General features: G+C 41.5%; 1 protein-coding gene across 1 annotated transcript in view; it reads left to right on the top strand.

The window, feature by feature from the left end:
* Positions 1-422: 422 nt before the first annotated feature.
* Positions 423-23,184, top strand: part of lcp2a (lymphocyte cytosolic protein 2a) — a 174,026-nt gene continuing 151,264 nt past the window's right edge. The window contains exons 1-4 of the mRNA XM_060837487.1: positions 423-463; positions 608-799; positions 8,369-8,431; positions 21,400-21,446. Of these exons, the coding sequence (XP_060693470.1) occupies positions 722-799; positions 8,369-8,431; positions 21,400-21,446 (188 nt within the window). The 5' untranslated portion in view covers positions 423-463; positions 608-721. The remainder of the gene's footprint in view (positions 464-607; positions 800-8,368; positions 8,432-21,399; positions 21,447-23,184) is intronic.

Genomic DNA, 23,184 nt, shown 5'->3' with positions numbered 1-23,184 from the left:
AAAACTGAGTTAAAATGATCAGGCTGTGATGATGAGGTCAGACTCCACATTCTCCAATTGATTGTGCCAAGCCTGTAGATCAGCAACATAACCACACAACTACTGTGGCTAAAGTTAAATTCCAGGTTGAAAATAATTTCTCACTGTTCATTCTTCTTTAATGTGTGGGAGTACAACATTCAATCTCAATAATACATCTTTTAAAAAGCCCATGATGACTAGAATTTCATTTCCATAGAGTTGATCTTTTTATGCTGCTGAGCAAACATGCACCTCTCACATGTAGTCAAGTTCACTTTGTTATGCTCAGCGGTGAAATAGCTTACTGAAGTCTTGTATAATCATGGGAGAGGACAGTTTCTGCTGAAGTTCTGTAGAATAAAGAGGGGGAAGTAACAAAGGAAGTTAGTCAAGTCCATTTCAGTATTAATTTTCTCAAAATAACATTCAGCAGGAGGCAATGGTAAAGTTTCACTTCAAGATCTATCATTAGCATTTACTTTTCAGCCTACATTTAATTACTTGGAGAAGTAAACCAAATGCTTGTCAAATGGAGTATCTTATTCATTGTAATCATTGATCAGCGCCCTACGCACTTCCTTTCTAGGTACTGTGAAGGTTGTGGTGTGTGACAGGAAGAGAAAGGACCCGTTATTCTTCTCAGCTATATGTTGTAACATGAAATGAAGTGAAATATAATTGGAGACTTGGGAGCAAAAAGATGGCTTTCAGAAACCTTCCAAATCGCAACGATGTATTTAACTGGTCTGCGAATCATTTGGCTGACTATTTCAGAATGGTAGGTAAAGCCAAAGACTATTTGTTCTTCCTTATACTCCGCTAATCTCCGTGAACAATGGTTTTTCAACTGTGTGGACTGATTATCTGGCTGACTGGCAAAGTAAAACTTTAAGCAGTTCAATGATTGTCATCAAGTATATCAAAGTATGGTTTTAAAATATTATAATGTGACAACATACCTTTTTTCACCATGTGTTGGGAAGTTGTATTTTTTTTAAGAGTTTAAAAAGTTATTTGTTTAACACTTTCATGTATTAATATGATCATCAACTTTATTGATGCCTTACTTACCTTTAGATTCAACTATTCCCATGTTCTCTTGGCCAATCTCCCATTTTCGATCCTCCCTATACTTGAGCTTGTCCAAAATTCTGCTATGTGCCCAAACTTCTGCTAAGTTCTGGAGATCTTTTGCTCACTGACTTAGAAATGTCCCCTGTCCAGCAACATTTTGATTTAAAATTCTCATTCTTGTTTTCCAATTCTTCAATGCCCTGGCTTTTACTCCTTCTACAAGCTCCTCCAGCAGAACAAATCATTCTGATCCCACTGGTTCTCCAATTTTGGCCTTTTCAGCATCTCCAATGTTTGTCTCTCCTCGATTGGTCTTTAATTGTCTGTGCCGTAAGCTTTGAAATTCCATCTTCAAATTTGTCATCTCTCTACCATGACCTCTTCTTTTAAGTCACTCCTTGAAATGTATCTCTTTAACCAAACCTTGATCCATCTGTTCTCATATCATTAAAGTTGTCAGTATGGCAACTTTAATTAAAGTTTAATTTAATTAAAATTTAATTAATGTTTTTTGATAACGCTCATGAAAAGCTTCTTATGATGTTTTACTACATTAAAGTAGCTATATAAATGCCAACTCTTGTTGTTAACACACCTTGTGCAGTTGATTGAAAAGGGAAAACATAATGTTTGCTAAAGGCCATCTCTTTTTTTATTTTCAAAGTTTTAACTCTAACAAAAATTTAAAGACATTGTTAGTTTACAGCCTGAGTCACCTCATTCTGTAGATTAAAATATTTTGCAATAAAAATGCTTAAATCATCAGCTAGTTTCCAAAAACTACTCATAGTGATATGTTATGAAATGTTTTTTTTAAATTGCAAAAGAATTGTTTAATGAGACAAGCCCTGAAAATTGCTTTAGTAATACTTATCCTGTCACCAGCAAGAGACAAATGTTACGATATGAAGTTGTATTTCTTCTGACATAAAAAAATGTGACTCTACGTTAAATTGCTACATCTGTTTCTAAAATAATCTCATGTCTGTTCTGGATTTATTGAGCAAGGTGGCTCTGTCAGTTGCGTGTGAATGTTTCAAGTGATTAATTATTGGTTTATACAACGGTACAGAAGTAATGCATTCTGACAATCAGAATCCTTTTCCCAAAGTTAAAATGTCTAATACAAGGAGACATGCATTTAAGGAGAGAGGGAGAAAGTTCAAAGGAGATGTGAGGAGCAAGTTTTTTTATACAGAGAGTGGTGGGAGTCTAGAACGCGTTGCCAGGGATGGTGGTAGAAGCATATAAGGGACTTTTAGTTCAGCACATGAATATGCAAGGAATGGAGGGATATGGACCAAGGGGAGGCAGAAGGGATTAGTTTAATTGGGCATCATGTCCGATACAACATGTGCTGAATGGCCCATTTCTGTGCTGCCCTGTTCTATGCTATATGTTGTAAAAATTATGTTGACCTTACTTACCATAAAGTAGGCCATTGATGCCAGCCTCCCTATCTCGCTGTCTAGTCATTATTTAATTAATGGTTGTAATTCCATGTGCCTGTGTTGTCCCCATATCTCTTTATTCTCTTCAATTCCACCACATGTGTCTGACCTATTTTTAGATATACAGTGATACAATACAGCATGGGAACAGGCCCTTTGGCCCACCAAATGACTTCACGTGGAAAGATTTTAATTATCAACAACTGATGTGTTAAGAGAATTTGCTGGTTTATGATCCTGACAGTGATAGATTCAGTTCATGTTGAGGGATGGTTGAGATAGGATTTTAAAGTGCTGATTTCTGACTTGTCCTGAAGCTGGGTAATACATCGTAGAGAAGTAAGATAATTATAAATCTCTTTTTATTAAAAAAGTAATTTACCAGATACAGTTGTTGCATAGTGAATATTTTAATAACATGGCGATACATATTGTGATGTCACAGTGACATCAGCAGTCAGATACAAGAAATCATCATAGAGTCCCTACAGTGTAGAAACAGGGCATTTGCCCCAACAACGACCCTCCGACCAGTAACCCACCCAGACCCATTCTCCTACTCTATTATCTCTACATTCGCCCTGACTAATGTACCTAACCTTCACATTCCTGAACACTATGGGCAATTTAGCATGGCCAGTTCACCTAACCTGCACATCTTTGGACGATTGGAGGAAACTGGAGCACCCAGAGGAAACCCATGCAGACACAGGGAGAATGTGCAAACTCCACAAAGAGAGTCACTCAAGGCTGGAATTGAAGCCAGGTCCCTGTTGCACTGAGGCAGCAGTATTAACCACTGAGCTACTGTACTATTGTGAAGAGGGGATGAAATAGCTTGTTATAGTGAGAGATGTACTTACAGGAAGCATTTTATATACATAAGCGTGAATAAAAGAGTTTGGAGAAATCTACAGGACTCAGACAGTAATCATTCATATGTCAAGGGAAACCATTATAGGCCACAAGCTAACAGAAGAAAAAAGCATTGCCATTTTTTCAATGTGCAAAATTGAACCCTAAGCCAAAGGCCGCCTGGTAACTCTCACCAAACATTGCTGAGGTTTAGCTACAATGTTGAACTCAAAACGTTAGTGTTGTTCAGGTCTCTCAGTCTTGCGAGGTAATTGAGATATTGTTTCCTCTTTCACCAATGAATTCACCTCATCCTTCTATCCTGGAATCTCCCTGATTCTTAGACTCTGTCTCGCTTTCAAATTAATACAATCCTGTGAGTCAGAGATGGATAGACCAGACATCTGTTCATGTAAACAGAATGAACCTACCCAAATTCTCTAGAAAATCTCCCATCCAGTCTTTTCGGATTGAGCTATCTGCCTAATATTTGTTCCATTACATCCATTAATCTATTTCCTAGGTTCCCTCCTTCAGTTTCTGAAGTTATCTTCAATTACAACATCTTTCTCAACTCTCCTTGTCATCCCTCCTTGAATATTGCTGACCTACTCTCATTGCTTGACCTCTTCCTCCCTATAAACCATCCAACTCATTTTTATGACTACTCTCTTAGCCTTACTAATTCACATGGTCATAGGGAAAGCCTTCTTTCGTTATTCTTTCATGGGAGAGAGGCAGATTGTTGAGACATGGACTTAATGCCCATTTCTAATTTCTTTGAAGTAACTGGCTTGCTACGCCATTGCTGAGGGAAGCTCAGAGTTAACCATATTGGTATAGTCTGGAGTCACATGTAGGTCAATCCAAGTAAGGATAGTAGTTTTCCTTCCCCAAGGACATTAGTAAACTAGATAAATTTATAGAGTAGTCAATAACAGTGTCATGCTCACCATTAATTAGACTAAATTTCAATTCCAGATTTTATTATGTAAGTTTAAGTTATACCAGCTGTCTTGGTTGATTTGAACCCATGCTTTCAGTGTCCTGCAGCACCTCATCCCTATCCCCATCCAATTTCCTCTTTCAAAGTCATGAACCACATCCCCTACAATGACTGTGGTCATCATAAATAATCTTTCTTTGTCCTCCAGGACATTTCTACAACCATTGCCATGATGAGCTACAACAAACTGTCAATACCCCCTCTCCAGAGTCAGCTTACTCTTACTTGGTGTCAAGATTAGTGCTGGAAAAACACAGCAGGTCAGACAGTGTCCGAGGAACAGGAAATTTGATGTTTCAGGCAAAAGCCCTTCATCAGGAATGAGGCTGGAAGCCTAGGCAGTGGAGAGATAAATGGAGGTGGGGCTGGGGAGAAGGTAGTTGGGCAGTGGAGAGATAAATGGAGGTGGGGCTGGGGAGAAGGTAGTTGAGAGTGCAATAGGTGGATGGAAGTAGGGGTGAAGTTGATAGATCAGAGGGAAGGGTGGAGCAGATAGGTGTGACAGGTCATGAGGATGGTGTTGAGTGGAAAGTGGGAGCTGGGGTAAAGTAGACAAAGGGGAAATGAAGAAACCGGTGAAGTCCACATTGGTGCCCTGGGATTGAAGGGTTCCGAGGCAGAAGATGAAGTGTTCTTCTTCCAGGCGTTGGGTGTTAAGGGAGTGGTGATGGAGGAGGCCCAGGACCTGTGTGTCTCCGGCAGAGTGAAAGGGGGAGTTGAAATGTTCGGCCACGGGGCAGCGGGGTTGATTATTGCGGGTATCCTGGAAATGTTCTGCCCTCTCCTATTCAATTGTAGTCAGGGTATCTCCAGAAATAACTAGTCTTCCTGCTCCTGCATTACATCTGGAGGTCTGTCATGGGGTTCCTTCTTCATCTTCTGACCCTTGGTAATATTAGCCAAAGACTTATGGGGTCTGATTTTAACTCACTCACTCACATGATAAAATTAGGCCTTTTTTTTTACATAAAGTCAGTTTGTTGTGAATAGAACATATAGCTCCACCTCTCCACCATCACATTCAATCTTCCTACTCAGGCATCTCAATGAACTATACTTTCCTCAGAAAATGGTCCACCAACAAATCCCATTCCTGAGCTGTTGATTCCATTGTTCCTCCTTGGCCATTACTTCATACTGAACCAGACCTTGGTGCCCTATTTCACTCTGAGCTGAGCTACCAATCACACCTGCTCTCCATAACAAAATTTATGCACTTTCTCATTAATATTTTTCACCTCTGCCTCTGCCACACCCATTTGTCACTGAAATTCTCATTCATAATCTCCACAATGAACTATTCCAAGATCTTCCTGATCAAGCCTCTTTCTGACCCCCATTAACTTCACATGATCCCAAAACTTTGATGTCTGCATGTTATTCCACACACTGTTCATTCATCATATCCATCTGTAGCTCCCAATGCCCTAACAATTTAAAATTGTCAACCTTACATTTAAAACTTTTAATGGACTGTTGACTCCCTATCTCCACGCTATCTTTCACCCTTTTAACCTATTCCTGCACTCGTCAGTTCTTTAACTCCACCTCTTTGTCCATCCCTCTTCCCTTTGCCCCACAATTGACAGCCATGTCTTACGGATCCTAGGCCCCATATTCTGGAATTTCTTCCACAAAATATTGTGCGTCAACACTTATTTCACTTCCTAAAGCATCATGCCAATTAAGGCACCATATTTTGCCAGATGAAGCTTCTATGAACCATCTTGATGCATTTTTCCTAGGTGATATATAAATGTTATTTGTTGTTACCATAAAATTAGCAGACAAAAGACTGTTGTAATAACACAGATCCAGGGTAACATAGCAACAGAAGGAAAACATTTGAAGGAACTCCACGATGGCTGTTTTCCTGTCACCACGTCACCCTTATTTACTCAGGTACAGTACATGACACTGACCCAGTCAAGTCAGAGCTGGCTTCAAGAGTGAGCATGACCTGTCACCACGACTGCCTGAATGGACCAGGTTAACATTCTCAATCAGCAAGCTCACATTTCCAATCACTACAACATTCAGCCCCTCAAGTATATTCTGCCATTCACTTCGTTCATAGCTTAGCTGTTCCCCAACTTCACACTCTCAACTTTTCTCCAATCTCTTGTTATCTTTGTCCAACAAAAATCTACTCATTCTTCCCTTGAAAGTTTCTATTAGTATTTGCAACCTTTTAAATGAGCAAGATTTCCAGTAACACCTCTTTCCAAAACATAACTTCTGATTTTACTCTACTTGGTTTGACTGTAATATTAACATTGTGCTCCCTTTTTCTTGATGCCCCCACCTATAATCAATCCTTTTTTATACATTCTCTGTTGAATCTCTTTATTGTTTTTAAATATTTAGATCAACACAGCTCTCGACAGTCTAAAATTTAAAATCAAAGGGTTACTGTTTACAACCTGACCTCATAATTGAACTTGTAAAGTCAAGTGTTATTCTAACCAATTTCCACTGCAATCTTCTACAAACAAATCAAGCAGTTACAATGATATAATAAATACAGAGCTCCTTTTGTTGATAGGCATGTTCAATATAAAAAATCAATTTTCAATGATCATTTATATATTACATAAAAGCCTGTATACCAGTTTACTGCATTATTGCATTATCTATGCTCTGCAGTGTCAACGCATGACTATGCTCCTCTCTCAGAGCACCCTTCTCTTCCTTCATGCCCAGGGATCACAATGAAGAAAAGGTGGGGGTGGGGGTGAGTGGAGGAGACTTTTGTAATATGGCCTGTAATCTCATCACCAGAATCCTCAGCCATGCCTTTCACTATTCCCACAACACCAAACCACTACCAAGTCTGGATCCACTCTGAGCATTTCTTACACAGCCAACCTTTCCCCCTACTTTCCCCTCAGTTCCCTCCTTCACTGGCTCTGTGCTGTCTATATTGGGTGAAAGAAAGGTCCCTGTTTCCCAGTTATTATAATCACAGTCCTGAAGAAGGGTCACTGGACCCAAAACATCAACTCTGATTTCTCTCTACAGATGCTGCCAGACCTGCTGAGATTTTCCAGCAATTTCTGTTTTTGTGTGCAATATACCCTCAGGTCTGACTTGCTGACAGCCACTTCCCACACCTGCTACATGACAGGTAGGCTGAAGATCCACTGGTAGAGGGAAAAAAACCTCGTAGAAATCTCCTCCACCTTTTCAGGTGACCGCAAACATTTGACGCCTTTCTTCTCAGCCTTTTCCTCCCAATGTCATTTCCATCTCCCAGATTGTTCTATGTCATTGCCTCTCACTGCCTCTGTGTTTGCCATAGCCAGATGGAGTTTCGTATTTTGTATTGATAAGCTTCCTCTTTATAGTGAGAATCTGTTCATTAGAAATAAACTTACACTCTGCAAACTGAAGGAATGGTGGAATTCATTAAATGTAAAAGTCCTTATTCTTCTGTCAGCAATTTATCACCCCCTTCGAAGGCACTGACTCTTTTAAGATCAACATCTGATGAAATAATCTTAAGGAAAAGGGACTTGCATTTAAATCATATCTTTCCCATCCTCAGGATACACAAACCCACTTTGCAGACAATTAAATATCTTCAATATGCAGTCATAGTTGTAACATACAATTTCTGTAGTGTAAAATCCCACAATCAGCGTTGTGACAAGAACGATATCACTTGCTTTGTTCATGTTGCTTGAAAGATAAACACTGTCCACGATGTTAGGAGAATCCCCCTGTTATCTGTCAAAATAGTGCCATGAAAGACTTTACATCCACCTGAATCAACTGATAGGGCAGCACTACCTCAATTCCCCAGCACAGATTATTTACTTAAAACCACAAACATTCCAACTGAGGGGCAAGAGTGCTACCAGTAGAGGTACAGGTGACAGCAGCTGAATGAATTTCTTGGTTCCTGTATTATTTTGAAATACATGAAATCTAATGTTCCCTCTGTGTTTGTGTTCAACAGCTGGATTGGAAGGACTGTGAAAAAGTTGTTAAAAAGAACAGTATTACTGGGCAGAGATTTCTGGTAAGTTTTTATGGCTTGTTTTTGGAACGCTTCTGATAGCCTGAAAATTGTATTCCATCCGTGGCAAGGCTTCTAGTTACCCTTTGTAAAGTCAATAGTATAGGAATGGTTGGAGCCATATTATTGCAGGTGTTTCATCAGTGGGACTGGATGAAAGCTGTGAGAGTCAAGGTTAGAGTGGTGTTGGAAAAGCACAGCAGGTCAGGCAGCGTCTGAGGAGCAGAAAAATTGATGTTTTGGGCAAAAGCCCTTCATCAGGAATGAGGCTGGGCATCTAGTGGGTGGAGAGATAAATGGGAGAGGGGTGGGGCTAGGGGGAAGGTAGCTGAGAGTGCAATAGGTGGAAAGAGGTGGGGGTAATGGTGATATGTCAGAGAAGAGGGTGGAGGAAATACGTGGGAAGGAAGATTGACAGATGGGACAGGTTGGGTTGGAACTAGGGGAAGACGGGAGGAGGGGAAATGGGGAAACCGGTGAAGTACTCATTGATGCCATGGGATTGAAGGGTCCAGAGACGGAAGATGAGGGTTCTCCCTCCAGGCGTCAGGTGGTGAGGGAGTGGCAATGGAGGAGGCCCAGAACCTGCAATATCCTTGGCAGAGTGGGAGGATGAGTTGAAATGTTCAACCATGGAGCGGTAGGGTTGATTGATGCGGGTGTCCCAGAGATGTTCTCTGAAGCGCTCAGCGAGTAGACATCCAGTCTCCCCAATGTAGAGGAGACCGCATCAGGAATGACGTATGCAGTAAATGACATGTGTGGAAGTGCAGATGGAACTTTGATGGATGTGGAAGGCTCCTTTGGGGTGAGGGGGAAGGTGTGGGCACAGGTTTTGCAATTCCTGCGGAGGCAGGGGAAGGTCCAGGAGGGTTGTGAGGGGGTGTGGACCTGACCAGGTAGTCGCGGAAGGGACGGTCTTTACGGAGGGTTGATAGGGGTTGGGAGCAAAATATATCTCTGGTGGTGGGGTCCTGGTGGTGGTAGGCTGTGAGAGGGCAGGATTGCTAACATGAAGATTTGGAAAAATTATGGGGATTATTAAAATTACGGAGGGACCAGGCAAGAGGATTGCTGTTTTCTGTCTGGGGAGAAGGCTTGTCCTTTCATCACCTTCACTAGCTGACTACTCTTCCACTGCAGTTTACAACCACTGACCTGCCCTCTGTGGTAGTCCACACCATCAACTCTACATAGACTCTGAACAACACCCATCACCTGTGTACTGCTGGTCCATAAGAAGATTCACAGAAAATTAGGACAGTACCATGTTTAGGCTTACTGAATGTTACACACTCAATGCACTCAACGATAAAGATTAGGCTTGAAAAGATTCTTACTTCAAAACTCAACCTGAAAGACATCAAAAGTACAGATTTACTGTCAGATTTCCTGAGGTGTAACAGCAAAGTTTTGATTTTGAATCTGAAGGATAAAGTCTGCTGAGATGGATAGGCACAAATCTTTTAGCTTTGCACCTCATTTCCTTGCACATTTCAATGGAGCATTAAGCTCACAAAGGAATAAAGTCCAGTAAAAATATGCACGAGAAAAGAAAGCTAATCTTTGTCTTCCACATGACTGATAAAAAAAAGAGTAAGATGAAATATTACGATAAACTGCTGACACAGGAAAGTAATCCAGTCAGAAATGCACCAAACAGCAAAATCTGATTCCTCGTTGCAAACTATCTACAATACAAACTTCCATTTATGAATATTACTTCCTGCGCCACAGCCCTGCATACACTTTTCAATTTCAGTATTTCACATTAAAAATGCAAAGTCAAAAATCTCACAACGCATGGTTATTGTCCAACAACTTTATTTGAAACCGCAAGCTTTAGGAGCCCCCATTCCTTTCTCAGGCAGCTAGACATGCAGATAGACATAGATATACAGTATTGGAAAGTGAAACTCATTAAAATGAGAGACTGAGATGAATGCATTTGTGTTATGTAAGTGTATCAAAGGAAGATGGATCAAAGACAGGTAAATGGAGTTAAGGTAGAGATTGGATGATGGAGTAAGCTGAAAGGGATGAATGGTCTTCTCCTACTCCTAGGCTTTTTGGTAATCTTTAGAAATAGCTTTGGGAGCTCACATCTATTTTATTGAATGGTCGTCATGCTGTTGTTACTTTTAACTAAAATGTACAGCTGCAGTGCCTCATTACCCTGCTTCTTTTATTAATCCTTGGGAATATGGGAATCTCCATCATAGCTATCATTTATTGTCCATCTTTAATTATCTTTGATGATCCACCTTCTTGAACCATAGGCCCTCGTGGAAGGGATTTTGACCAGCAACACTGAAGGAACATGTAATATTCCCAAGTCACAATGATGTATGGCTTGGAGGGCACTTGCAGGAAGTTACAACTCCCATGTATCTTCTGCCCTTGTCCATCTACATGCTACAGGTCATAGGTTTCGAAGTTATTATTGAAGGAGCATTGGTAAGTTGCTGCAGTGCAACCTGTAGATAATGCACTCAGTTGTCATTGGCTATCAGTGGTGGAGAACGTGAAAGGTGAATGTGAAGCACAGGTCATTGATCAAGCAGGCTTGCCTTTCCCTGAATAGTACCAGGCTTCTTGAGCTCAGTCAAGTGGGGAGCATTTGATTGCACCCCTCGTAGATGGTGGATAGGATTTAGAGAGTTAGAGGTGAATTGCTTTATATAGATATTCCAGCCTCTAATTTGATTTTGTAACCACTTTGTTTATATATCTGATTCATTTCAGTTTCTAGTCGATGGTAACTCCCAGTATACTGTTGATAATTGTAATGCCACTGAATATCAAGGGATGAACTTTAGATTTTCTCTTGGTGATGGTCATTTCCTGCTAGTTGTGTAGCATGAATGTATCATTCTGGGCTCGGAACATGCAACATGCAAGAATGTAAGGTGGAAGATCTGTGCCTTTTCCATCTCTGCAGCCCTTTATCCCACAAATCAAAACTTCGAGGAAATCTGAGGTCTTGCTGCATATAGAGACAGCTCGGTTTCAGTAACTGAGGAGAAGTGAATGATACTGAAGGTTGTATAATCATCAGCAAATATCCCCACATCTGACCTAATGATGGAGGGAAAGTCAATGATGAAGCAGTTGAAAATGGTTGGGCCAAGGGTACTACATTGAAGATGCAGAGTACTCTGCAGAGATGTCCTGGAACTGAGATAACTGACCTCCAACAACCATAACCATTTTTCACTGTATCAAATATGATTCCAACTAATGAATGGTTTTTCCCAATTATTAATTGGGGAAGTTTTGCTTGGTCTCCATGATACCACATTCTGTCAATTGCAGCCTTGCTTTCAAGGGATGTCACTTTTGCTTCAATTCTGCAATCTTCGTTCTTGGACCAAGGCTGTGAGTGAGGTCAGGAGCTGAGTGGCCTTGGTGGAACCCAAACTGGTTGTCAGTGAGCACATTACTGCTATGTAAATACCATTTGATAGCACTGTAGATGACACCTTTGATCACTTTGATGATCAAGAATAAACTAATGGGGAAGGAACAGACTGGGTTGATTTGCCCAGATTTTTGTATGCAGGATATACCTGGACAAGTTTATCCATTGTCTGGTAGGTGCCAGTATTATAGCCAAACTGGAACAGCTAATCTCAGGTAAAGTTAGTCCTGGAACAGAAGTACTATTGCTGAGATGTTGTCAAAGCCAATAAACTACAATATTTGTTGCTGTCAGCTATTTCTTGATATCATGTGAAGTGAATCGAATTGGCTGAAGACTGGCATCTATGATGCTGGGGACCTCAGGAGGAGACTAAAATAGATTGTCCAAAGTTTGTGCGAAGATTTGTAGCTCGGGTGCTTGTTGTAGTGGTTCTGTTCGCCGAGCTGGAAGTTTTTGTTGCAAACGTTTCGTCCCCTGGCTAGGGGACATCATCAGTGCTCCGGAGCCTCCTGCGAAGCGCTTCTTTGATGTTTCTTCCGACATTTATAGTGGTCTGTCCTTGCCGCTTCCGGGTGTCAGTTTCAGCTGTCCGCTGTAGTGATTGGTATATTGGGTCCAGGTCGATGTGTCTGTTGATGGAGTTTGTGGATGAATGCCATGCCTCTAGGAATTCCCTGGCTGTTCTCTGTCTGGCTTGCCCTATGATAGTAGTGTTTTCCCAGTCGAATTCATGTTGCTTGTTGTCTGAGTGTGTGGCTACTAGGGATAGCTGGTCGTGTCGTTTCGTGGCTAGTTGGTGTTCATGTATGCGGATTGTTAGCTGTCTTCCTGTTTGTCCTATATAGTGTTTTGTGCAGTCCTTGCATGGTATTTTATAAACTACATTAGTTTTGCTCATGTTGGGTATTGGCTCCTTTGTTCTAGTAAGTTGTTGTCTGAGCATGGCTGTTGGTTTGTGTGACGTTATGAGTCCTAGGGGTCACAGTAGTCTGGCTGTCAGTTCTGAAACGCTCCTGATGTATGGTAGTGTGGCTAGTCCTTTTGGTTGTGGCATGTCCTCGTTCCGTGGTCTATCTCTTAGGCATCTGTTGATAAAGTTGCGCGGGTATCCGTTTTTGGCGAATACCTTGTATACCCGCGTTTTTGGCGAATACCTTTGTATTAGATCTGAGATGTTTTAGCTTGGTTAATCACTTGCTGTTTGTACTGTTTGGCACAGTAGTTCTTGTCGCTTGACCAATTTGATATCTCATTTTTAGGCATGCCTCGTGCTGCTCTTGGCATGCCTTCCCGCACTCTCCATTGAACTAGGAATGATCCCCTGGCTTAACAGTAATACTCGAGTAGGAATATGCCAGGCCACAAGGTTGGAGTATATGTTGGAGCATGATTCTGCTGCTATTGAAGGCTCACAGTACCTCATGGATACTCAGTTTTGAGTTACTAGATATGTTCAAAATCAATCCCATTTAACGTGATAATAGTGCCAAATAAAACGATAAAAGATGTTCTCAATATGAAAATGAGACTTTGTTGTACAAAAGATTGGGAGGTCATCCCTATCAATGCAGACATGGACAGATACATCTTCAGTAGGTAGGTTGGTGAAGACAAATTCAAATAGCTTTTTAACTTGTGATTGTTCTTTGACAACTGCTGCAAATCCAGACCTCTAGATATTTCCTTCAAAAATGATTAATTAATATCAAAATGTCTGAGATGGTAAAAGTTGATGTATGTATGAAAATTAACTCATCTGGGTGATGTTATGAGTTGCCATTTGGCTAGATTGTACTTTTGGTGGAATACTTTTGGGATGGCATGGTGGCTTAGTGGACCTCCAGTGACTGTGTGGAGTTTGCACATTCTCCCCGTGTCTGTGTGGGTTACCTCTGGGTGTTCTGGTTTCCTCCTACAATCCAAAGATGTGGAGGTTAAGTGGATTGGCCGTGCTAAATTGTCCATGGCGTTAGGTGCATTGGTCAGGAGTAAATGTAGGGTCTGGGTGGGTTACTTTTCGGAGGGTCAGTGTGGACTTGTTGAGCTGAGGGGCCTGTTTCCACACTGTAGGGATTCTAATTCTTAACGAATATACTTTACAATTTGCTCTTGTTGTACATCAATTCATTGCTGAAAAAGATGACAATTTGTTTTATTCTGTCATGGAACTAGGGCATCGCTGGCTCGACCAGCATTTATTGTCTGTTCCTCGTTGTATTTGAGAAAGTGTTGGTAAGATTTTCATGAACTACTGCAATCCACATTATGTAGGTAGATCCATAATGCCATTAGGGACAGAATTTGGAACAGTGACAATGAAAGATCAGCAATATATTTCCAAGGCAGGCTGGTGAGTAGCTTGGAGCGGAACTTATAGGTAGAGGTTTTCCATGTATCTATTGTGCTTGCCCTTCTAAATGGAAGTGGTTGTGGGTCTAACAATCTTGGGTGAATTTCTGCAGTGCATTTTGTAGATAGTACACCTTGTTGCAACTGATTGTCAGTGGTGGAGGGAGTGGATGGTTGTGGATGTGGTTGTTTAAAGACCATAATTTCCCCACACGTGGTTGAAGATGTCCTCCAACCCATCTCATCCACGTCCCGCACGTCCACCTTCAAACCCTACCCCTCCAACCGCAACTAGGACAGAACCCCCCTTGTCCTCACCTTCCACCCCACCAACCTCTGCATAAACCGTATCATCTGCTGATATTTCCACCATCTACAAACGTACCCCACCACCAAGGATATATTTCCCTCCCCACCCCTATCCACTTTCAGCAAAGACCGTTCCCTCCGTGACTACCTGGTCAGGTCCATGCCCCCCAACAACCCACCCTCCCCTCCTGGCACCTTCCCCTGCCACCGCAAGAATTGCAAAACCTGCGCCCACACCTCCCCCTTCACCTCCATCCAAGGCCCCAAAGGAGCTTTCTACATCCAACAAAATTTCACCTGCACATTCCCAACTGTGATTTATTGTATCCTTGCTCCTAATGTGGTCTCCTATACATTGGGGAGACTGGACGCCTTCTCGTAGAGCACTTTAGGGAACATCTCCGGGACACCCGCACCAATCAACCCCACCGCCCAGTGGCTGAACATTTCAACTCCCACTCCCACTCTGCTGAGGACATGCAGGTCCTGCACCTGCTCCATCGCCACTCCCACACCACCTGACGCCTAGAGGAAGAGCGCCTCATCTTCCGTCTCAGAACACTTCAACCCCAGGGCATCAATGTGGACTTCACCAGTTTCCTAATTTCCCATCCCCACACCTTACCCCAGTTCCAACCTGCCAGCTCAGTGCCATCCTCATGACCTGTTCTACCTGCCAATCTTCCTTCCCACCTATCCACTCCGTCATCCTCTCCTTCAGCCCCCACCTCCCTCCACCTATTGCATTTTTAGTTACCTTCTCCTCCTCCCATTTATCACTCCACCCCAGAGGCCCACTGCCTCATGTCTGATGAAGGGCTTTGGTCTGAAACATCGATTTTCCTGCTCCTTGGATGCTGCTTGACCTGCTGTGCTTTTCCAGCACCAGTCTAATCTTGATACTTATTGGGAAGGTACCAAGCTTCTTTAGCATTGTTGGAGCTACACTCATCCAGGATGGTGTGAGTATTCATCAACACTCCTAACTTGCGCCACGTAGATGGTGGACAGGCTTTGGGGAGTCAGGAGGTGAGTGACCCATTGCTGTATTCCTTGCGTCTGATCTGCCCTTGCAGGCACTTTGTTTATATGATGAGTCCAGTTGACTTTTGGTCAATGGTAATCCGCAGGATGTTGATAGTGAGGAATTCAATGATGGCAATACCACCGAATATCAAGGGAAGGTGTTTGATTGCCTGTCCATTTTTGGGGATGGTCATTGTTTGTATGACACTTGAAATCCAAGCCTGGATATTGTCCAAGTCTTGTTTCATTTAAACATGGACAGTTTCAATATCTAGGGAGTTGTGAAAGCCACTGATGATTGTACTATCATCAACAAACATCCCCACCTCTGACCATATGATGGAGAGAAGGTCATTGATGAAGCTGTTGAAGATGATTGGGATGAGCACACTACCCTAAGGAACTGCTGCAGAGGTGTCTTGAAGTTGAGATGACTGACCTCCAACAACCTCAACCATCTTCCTTCAAGCCAGGTCTAACTCCAACAATGAGAGCCCACTGATTCCCACTGATTCCAGCTTTGCTGAGGCATATTAATGCCATATATGGTTGAATACAGCCTAGGTGTCAAGGGCTGTCACTCTCACCTCACCTCTGGAATTCAGCTCTTTTGTCCATATTTTAACTAAGGCTGTAATGATGTCAGGAGCTGACTGGTCATGGCAGAAACTGTGTGCCACTGAGTAGGTTATTGCTGAGCAGGTGCTGCTTGATAGCACTGTTAATGATACCTTCCATTACTTGACAGGCAATTGAGTGTAGACTGATGGTGTGGTAATTGGCTGGGTAGGATTTGTCCTGATTTCTGTGTACAGGACATACTTGGGCAATTTTCTGCATTATCAGGGAGATGCCAGTGTTATAACTTAGAGGAACAGCTTGGCTAGGGGTACAGCAAGTTCTGAAGCACAAGTCTTCAGTGCTATTGCTGGAATGTTGTAGGGCCTATAGCCTTTGCAGTATCCAGTGCCTCCAACCGCTTCTTATATCATATGAAATGAATCAAATTGGCTGAAGACTGGCATCTGTGATGCTGGAGACCACTGGAGGAGGCCGAGGTGAATTATCCACTTGGTGCTTCTGGCTGAAAATTGTTGTAAATGCTTCAGCCTTATCTTTTGCACTAATGTCAGAGAGGCATAGAGGTCTACAGCACAGAAACAGGCCTTTAGGCCCAACTTGCCCAGGCCACCCAGTTTTCACAATTTAACATCCTTCCCATCATACCTTAAGTGACAAAATTGTACTTGCTTCATTCATTACCTTTGGCAGCCCATTTCAGACACTCACCACTCTCTTTTTGAAAAAAATTGCCTCTCTGGACCCTTTTGTATCTCTCCCCTCACACCTTAAACCTGTGTCCTCTAATTTTAGACTCCCCTGGCATGGGGAAATGTTGTTGCCCATCTATCTGATTTGTCCCTCTCATGATTTTATAGACATCTATAAGGTCAAGTCTTAATCTCTTGTGCTCCAGGGAAAAGATGTCCCAGCCTATCCAACCTCTCCTTATAACTCAAAGCTTCCAATCCAGGAAGCTTTCCAGTAAATCTTTTCTGCACTATTTCTTGCTTAATAATATCCTTGACATAATAGGGTGACCAGAACTGAACATATTATTGCAAATGTGGTCTCACCAACGTCTTGTACGGCTGCAACAAAACTTTTCAACTCCTATACTCAATGCCTATTCCTGATGAAGGGCTTTTGCCCGAAACTTCGATTTTCCTGCTCTTCGGATGCTGCCTGACCTGCTGTGCTTTTCCAGCACCACACTGATCTAACCTCCTATACTCAATGCTCTGACCAATGAAAGCAAGAATGCTGAAAGCTTTCTTCACCACCCTGTCTACCTGTGGCTTTACTTGCAAGAAGTGAACCTCCACTTTTTTGTTCTCTAACTCTGTAGGGTTCTACCATTGACTGTGTAGGTCCTGCTCTGGTGTGCCTTATCAAATGCAACACCTTGCATATCTAAATTAAACTCCATCTGCCATTCCTCAGCCTACTGACCAGCAGTCAGAGCATGTGGGGGCACCATGCACAGGTCTGCTGCGGAGAGTCCTTGAATGAACCTGTGATATTTATTTTTTTGACTTGCTTTTCTGAACTATGGTTATACTGTGTACAGCTGTAATGTAACCTTTTTTTCTTTGTTTCTCTATTCTTAACTAAGGATTGTACCCAGGTACTGTGTTCCTAAGATGGCACTGTGTGTTGGTGACATTGTTACACTGTAACAAATCTGTAACTGAAGGAGCTGTACTTAGGTATCTTTGTACTTAAGTTAGCACTCTAAGTGGTGGCTTATAAACTTTTCATTGCACTCATTTGAGTATTTTTGACAATGAAGCTAATTCATTCAACTCATGAAATTCTTCAGCTTCCAGTGTTGTGAACACAGCCACAAAATATTTAGAACTTCCCCCGCATCCTCTGCCTCCACTTCTAGGTTACTTGTTTTGTCTTCAATAGGGGCTATTCTATTTTTGGTTGTCCTTTTACTCCTTATACTTTGTAAAACATCTATGGATTTTCCTTGATATTACTTATTTTTTTCCATGTCCTCTCTCTGCTTTCTTAATTTCCTTTTTAATTTCATGTTGACACACCCTGTACTTATCTAGGCTTTTCAGCAGAATTAATAGCAATCTGTTTTAGATATATTTGCTTTTTTTCCCCTTACCTTACCCTCTATTCACCTTCTCATTCTATGGCTGTCCTACTTTATTCTTTTTGGGAAAATGCTTACTGTGACCCCTTGAATCTCCTGTTTGAATGCCTCAATTTCTATGATGTTGATTTATATTTGTATTTCAGTTTCCAGTCCAGTCTGACTAAATTGTGTATCAGTTGGTAAAATCGGCCTTCCCGTGCAAAGATAGAACCTTTATTCTAATCCTGTTTTTGTCCTTTTCCATAATGATGTTAAATTTCACCAATTAATTATCACACCCAGTAAGGTGCTGTCCCAGTAGTTATCATTTTACACATCCTGCTTCCCTAAAATTAAATCCAGAATGCCATGCTACTCCATGGATTAGAAAAGTTCAAACTTGCATAGTTTTTCAAGTTACACCAAAATGACAAAGGCACAAACTGGGAAAAGACAGGTTTGACTCTAACTCAAAGATAAACAACAAGCTGCAGATGTTGGAGATCTGAAACAAATAAATAATAGAAATTACTTGAAAAACTCAGCAAGTCGAGCAGCATTTGTGCAGAGAAAGCAGTTCGCATTCCAAGTTCCGAGAAGAAGGGCACTGGCCTAGAGTCTATGGTGATGGGTCTAACTGTTATAGATTGGTGCCAATATCAAAGTCAGGAGAATCTAGGACCCTGATTGAAATACTGAGAAATGACTGGTGAAGTGGGTCTCGCAAATGCAGTCATTTTTTACTAGTTACTGAACAACCTACACAATGGGGCAGTAAGGAGGGCTCTGTATGGTGGGAGGGGGAGCATTAAAGGTGCCATTTTAAAAGATTTATTTTTATTTTGTGGGGCACAAGGAGACACACACACACACACACACACACACACACACACACACACACACACACACACACACACACACACACTTCAAATTGCCAAATCCTGGCATTATTCTCATATATGCAGCCTTGATGTTCCAGTGGTGGGATTAATTTGGAACTAGAACCAAGCCTTGGAAAGAGAGAGTGTGAATCATTGGAGCTAGTTTGCAATTGATATAGGGCTGTGGGAGAGAGCAGGACAATAGTATTAGTTTGTGATTGAGCTATGGTGAGCAAGTGGGACAGTCAGAATGGTTTGTCATGATGTGGAGGTGCCAGTATTGGACTGGGGTGGGCAAAATTAAAAATCATACAATACCAGGTTATAGTTAATTTGGAAGCACTAGTTTTCGAAGCGCTGTTTCTTCGTCAGGTGGTTGTAAAGCAGGACTATAAGACACAGAATTTATAGCAAAAGATTATAGTGTCATGCAACTGAAATGATAAACCTATATTAAATATTTCATCTTTTAGAATGGATTTGCTCATTTTGGTTCTTTAATATGTAAATCCCAGAACATCCCAGATGATTGGGGATTGATAAAGAACTATGCGGAGAGTACAGGGCAATGACATTAGTTTGTGATTGATATAGTCTGTGGGTTAAAGAGTGGCTCAGTGGATTAGTTTGAAACTGGAATAAGGTCAGCGAGTGAGAATGGGGAATGAAATTAATTTGGGATTAACATAGGACTGTGGGGAGAGCAGGGTAGTGGGATGAGCTTTGGATTGATATAGGATTATGGGAATGAATGATGAAGTGGCACGTGTTTTGGATTGATGTAGAGTTGTGGTGACAGAGCATGACAGTGGGATTAGTTTGGGATTGATACAGGGTTGTGAGGAGAGCAGAGAAAAGGGATTAGTGTGTGATTGAGGTAGGGTTATAAAGAGATTGAGATTAGTTTTGGATTGATACAGAGCTCTACGGACACAGTAGGGCAATGAGGCGAAAGCGAGGGCCGCAGATGCTGGCGATTAGAGTCAAGTTTCGAGTGGTGCTGGAAATGCACAGCAAGTCAGCAGCATCCGAGAAGCAGGAAAATTGATGTTTCGGGCAGGAGCCCTTCATCAGGGCAGTAGGGCAATGGGATGAGTTTTGTGATTTGAAACAAACTATGAGGGAAGAGTGGGTCAGAAGAACGAGTTTGTGATTGATACAGGGCTGGAGATCGAGACAGAGAGCAAGGCAGTCGGATTTGTTTAAGATTGATATACGATGGTCCAAGTGGCTTCTCCCTGTGCAGGAATCTCCATGGTGCAGGCCAGACCTTTAGAAATATTCAAGGGAAATTAACAAATTTTGTCTAATGCTACCCTATTGATAACAGATTGCTGAATGTGCTTATTAAAACTTAATGCGTATTAAATGCAACCTTTAAGACATTTACATGTATCAAGATACAAAACAAGGCATCATGTGAAAGTGTAAATCACATAAGAATAGAAATAGTTTAACATTAAAAAAGGCATTTTTGCAAATAAGGAGAGACATGGACTGGTAAAGTAATGTAAATAATGAAATCTTTGTTAATTTAATTTGGAGTCAGTGGATGATACAGGATACTGAAAGGCTGTGAAAGGAATCTCTCAGGATAATCTTTAGACTCAGTGACTCCCAAGAACTGTTGTTTAGGTAGCTGGTGGATGAAGTTGGAGGGAGTGTTGGTTTTGGAGGGAGGTTGCAGTCGTTGTGGTGATATTAATGTTTATGGGTTAGGGGAGGAAAGAGAATCATGGAATTTGCACCCACTGGAAAGGCAGTACAAGTAGGCATGGGAGTTACGTGGCAGAACATGATAGACTCAATGGACCAGCTGATCTTTTCCATCTAGTCTTTTTAAGTATTGTTTGAAATAGTTTCCCTATTATCAGGTTTCAGAAGTGACGTCTTGTGTTGTATTGCAACTTCTAAATCAGAAACTCGAAGTCTGAATCCCACTTATGGGTTCTTGAGTGTGTGCCATAACTTGGCTAGCAGTCAGCTGTCAGCTTGTAAATCCTTCCAATATCCCAGACGGTAAAAGCAGGAGAGTTTCCTGGTCAGTCACCCTGCAGTATGCAATGACGAACAACTGCAGTACATTGAGTAATAAATGAAGACCAATGCAATGGATGTCCATTGCCAAACCCTCAGAAACAAGGTTGCAGAAAAAGGCCAAAAGGTTTTAATAGATTTCATATAAAATCGTAAAACTTAACCTGGTTTCATTTGCCACTCTTTATATCTTTATGCACCTGCTTTAAATTGATTCATTATATTTGATTTAAGTGTAACTACACTAAAAGTAATGATATTTCTAAACAAATTTTTTTTTGATTTACAGAACATGTCTGAAAATGACATTCAAAAGTTCCCTACACTACGAGTGCCGTAAGTACTTCAATAGACAATAGACAATAGGCGCAGGAGTAGGCCATTCTGCCCTTTGAGCCAGCACCACCATTCATTATGATCATGGCTGATCATCCTCAATTAGTATCTTGTTCCTGTCTTATCCCCATAACCCTTGATTCTACTATTCTTAAGAGCTCTGTCCAACTCTTTCTTGAAAGTATCCAGAGACTTGGCCTCCACAGCCATCTGGGGCAGAGCATTCCATATACCCACCACTCTCTGGGTGAAAAAGTTTCTCCTCAACTCTGTTCTAAGTGGTCTACCCCTTACTTTTAAACTGTGTCCTCTGGTTCGGGACTCACCTATTAGCGGAAACATGCTTCCTGCCTCCAGAGTGTCCAACCCTTTAATACTCTTATACATCTCAATCAGATCCCCTCTCAACCTTCTAAACTCAAGCGTATACAAGCCCAGTCACTCCAAGCTTTCAGCGTAAGATAGTCCTGCCATTCTGGGAACTGACCTTGTGAACCTACGATGCATTCCCTCAATAGCCAGAATGTCTTTCTTCAAATTTCGAGACCAAAACTGTGCACAATACTCCATGTGTGGTCACACCAGCACCCTGTACAGCTGCAGAAGGACCTCTTTGCTTCTATACTCAATTCCTCTTGTTATGAAGGCCAGCATGTTATTAGCTTTCTTCACTGCCTTCTGTACCTGCATGCTTGCTTTCATTGACTGATGTACAAGAACACCTTGATCTCGTTGTACTGCCCTTTTACTTAACTTGACTCCATTTAGGTAGTAATCTGCCTTCCTGTTCTTACCACCAAAGTGGATAACCACACATTTATCCACATTAAACTGCATCTGCCATGCATCCGTCCACTCACCTCGCCTGTCCAGGTCACCCTGTATTCTCCTAACATCCTCCTAACATTCCAGAGATGATTTAAGGGTCACAGGTACAGTGTGGGATCTGTATAGTAGCATACAAATCAATCATGACCGGTTCTACATGTGGCACAGTGTAATGCTACCTGTCAGTTGTCTGGCATGAAACAATTTCTAGTCTGTGCATGACAATTGGAGCATGTCACATTAAGTCACCTTGCTCAGGACCAGCTCCATTTGTGCCTACACAGTTGCAATATGCAATTCAACTGAATTATTTTATCAACTGATTGATCCTGACTTTTTCTGATTGCATAAACTGGGTGGCAATAAATTAACAGCCATATTACATCTCTCCCATTGACTAAGAAATGAAACTAGAGGGAATTGAAAAACTAGATTTCGATTCACTGATCACCCGTTTTATACCTGGACAAAGTCAAGATGTATTTATGAAGCTATTTGTTCAGCTGCTGCATTTGGACTGGAATTGAGAAATTATTTATTCCACCTCTTAAATATACATTGCTGTTTCCTATGTTTTTGAGAAAGAAATCATTGAACTTCTCATATATTTTGTTCTTACTAAATCATAGCACAGCACTATTCACACAAACCCAACAACAATGCATTCTGTACTTTACATAGTGCTTATAAAAATTTCTATAAAATTATCTGCTGAGTTTCAGGTGCACAAATATATTAATTAAGGTATGTATATATTAATTAGTTATATGTTTGTAATATTTGTCCATCCTTTTCAAGAGCATTGACCAATGCCAATACAATGAAGTTTAATTGCCTAAGTGTAAAGGAGGAACTGCCTTACAAGCGGATGTCAGAAGTTCATCACTATGGTCTTTGCATCAAACCACAG

This window comes from Hemiscyllium ocellatum, chromosome 16 (genome assembly GCF_020745735.1).
Source record: "Hemiscyllium ocellatum isolate sHemOce1 chromosome 16, sHemOce1.pat.X.cur, whole genome shotgun sequence".
NCBI classification, from domain to species: Eukaryota; Metazoa; Chordata; class Chondrichthyes; order Orectolobiformes; family Hemiscylliidae; genus Hemiscyllium; species Hemiscyllium ocellatum.
This window is presented reverse-complemented; position numbering and strand designations above follow the sequence as displayed.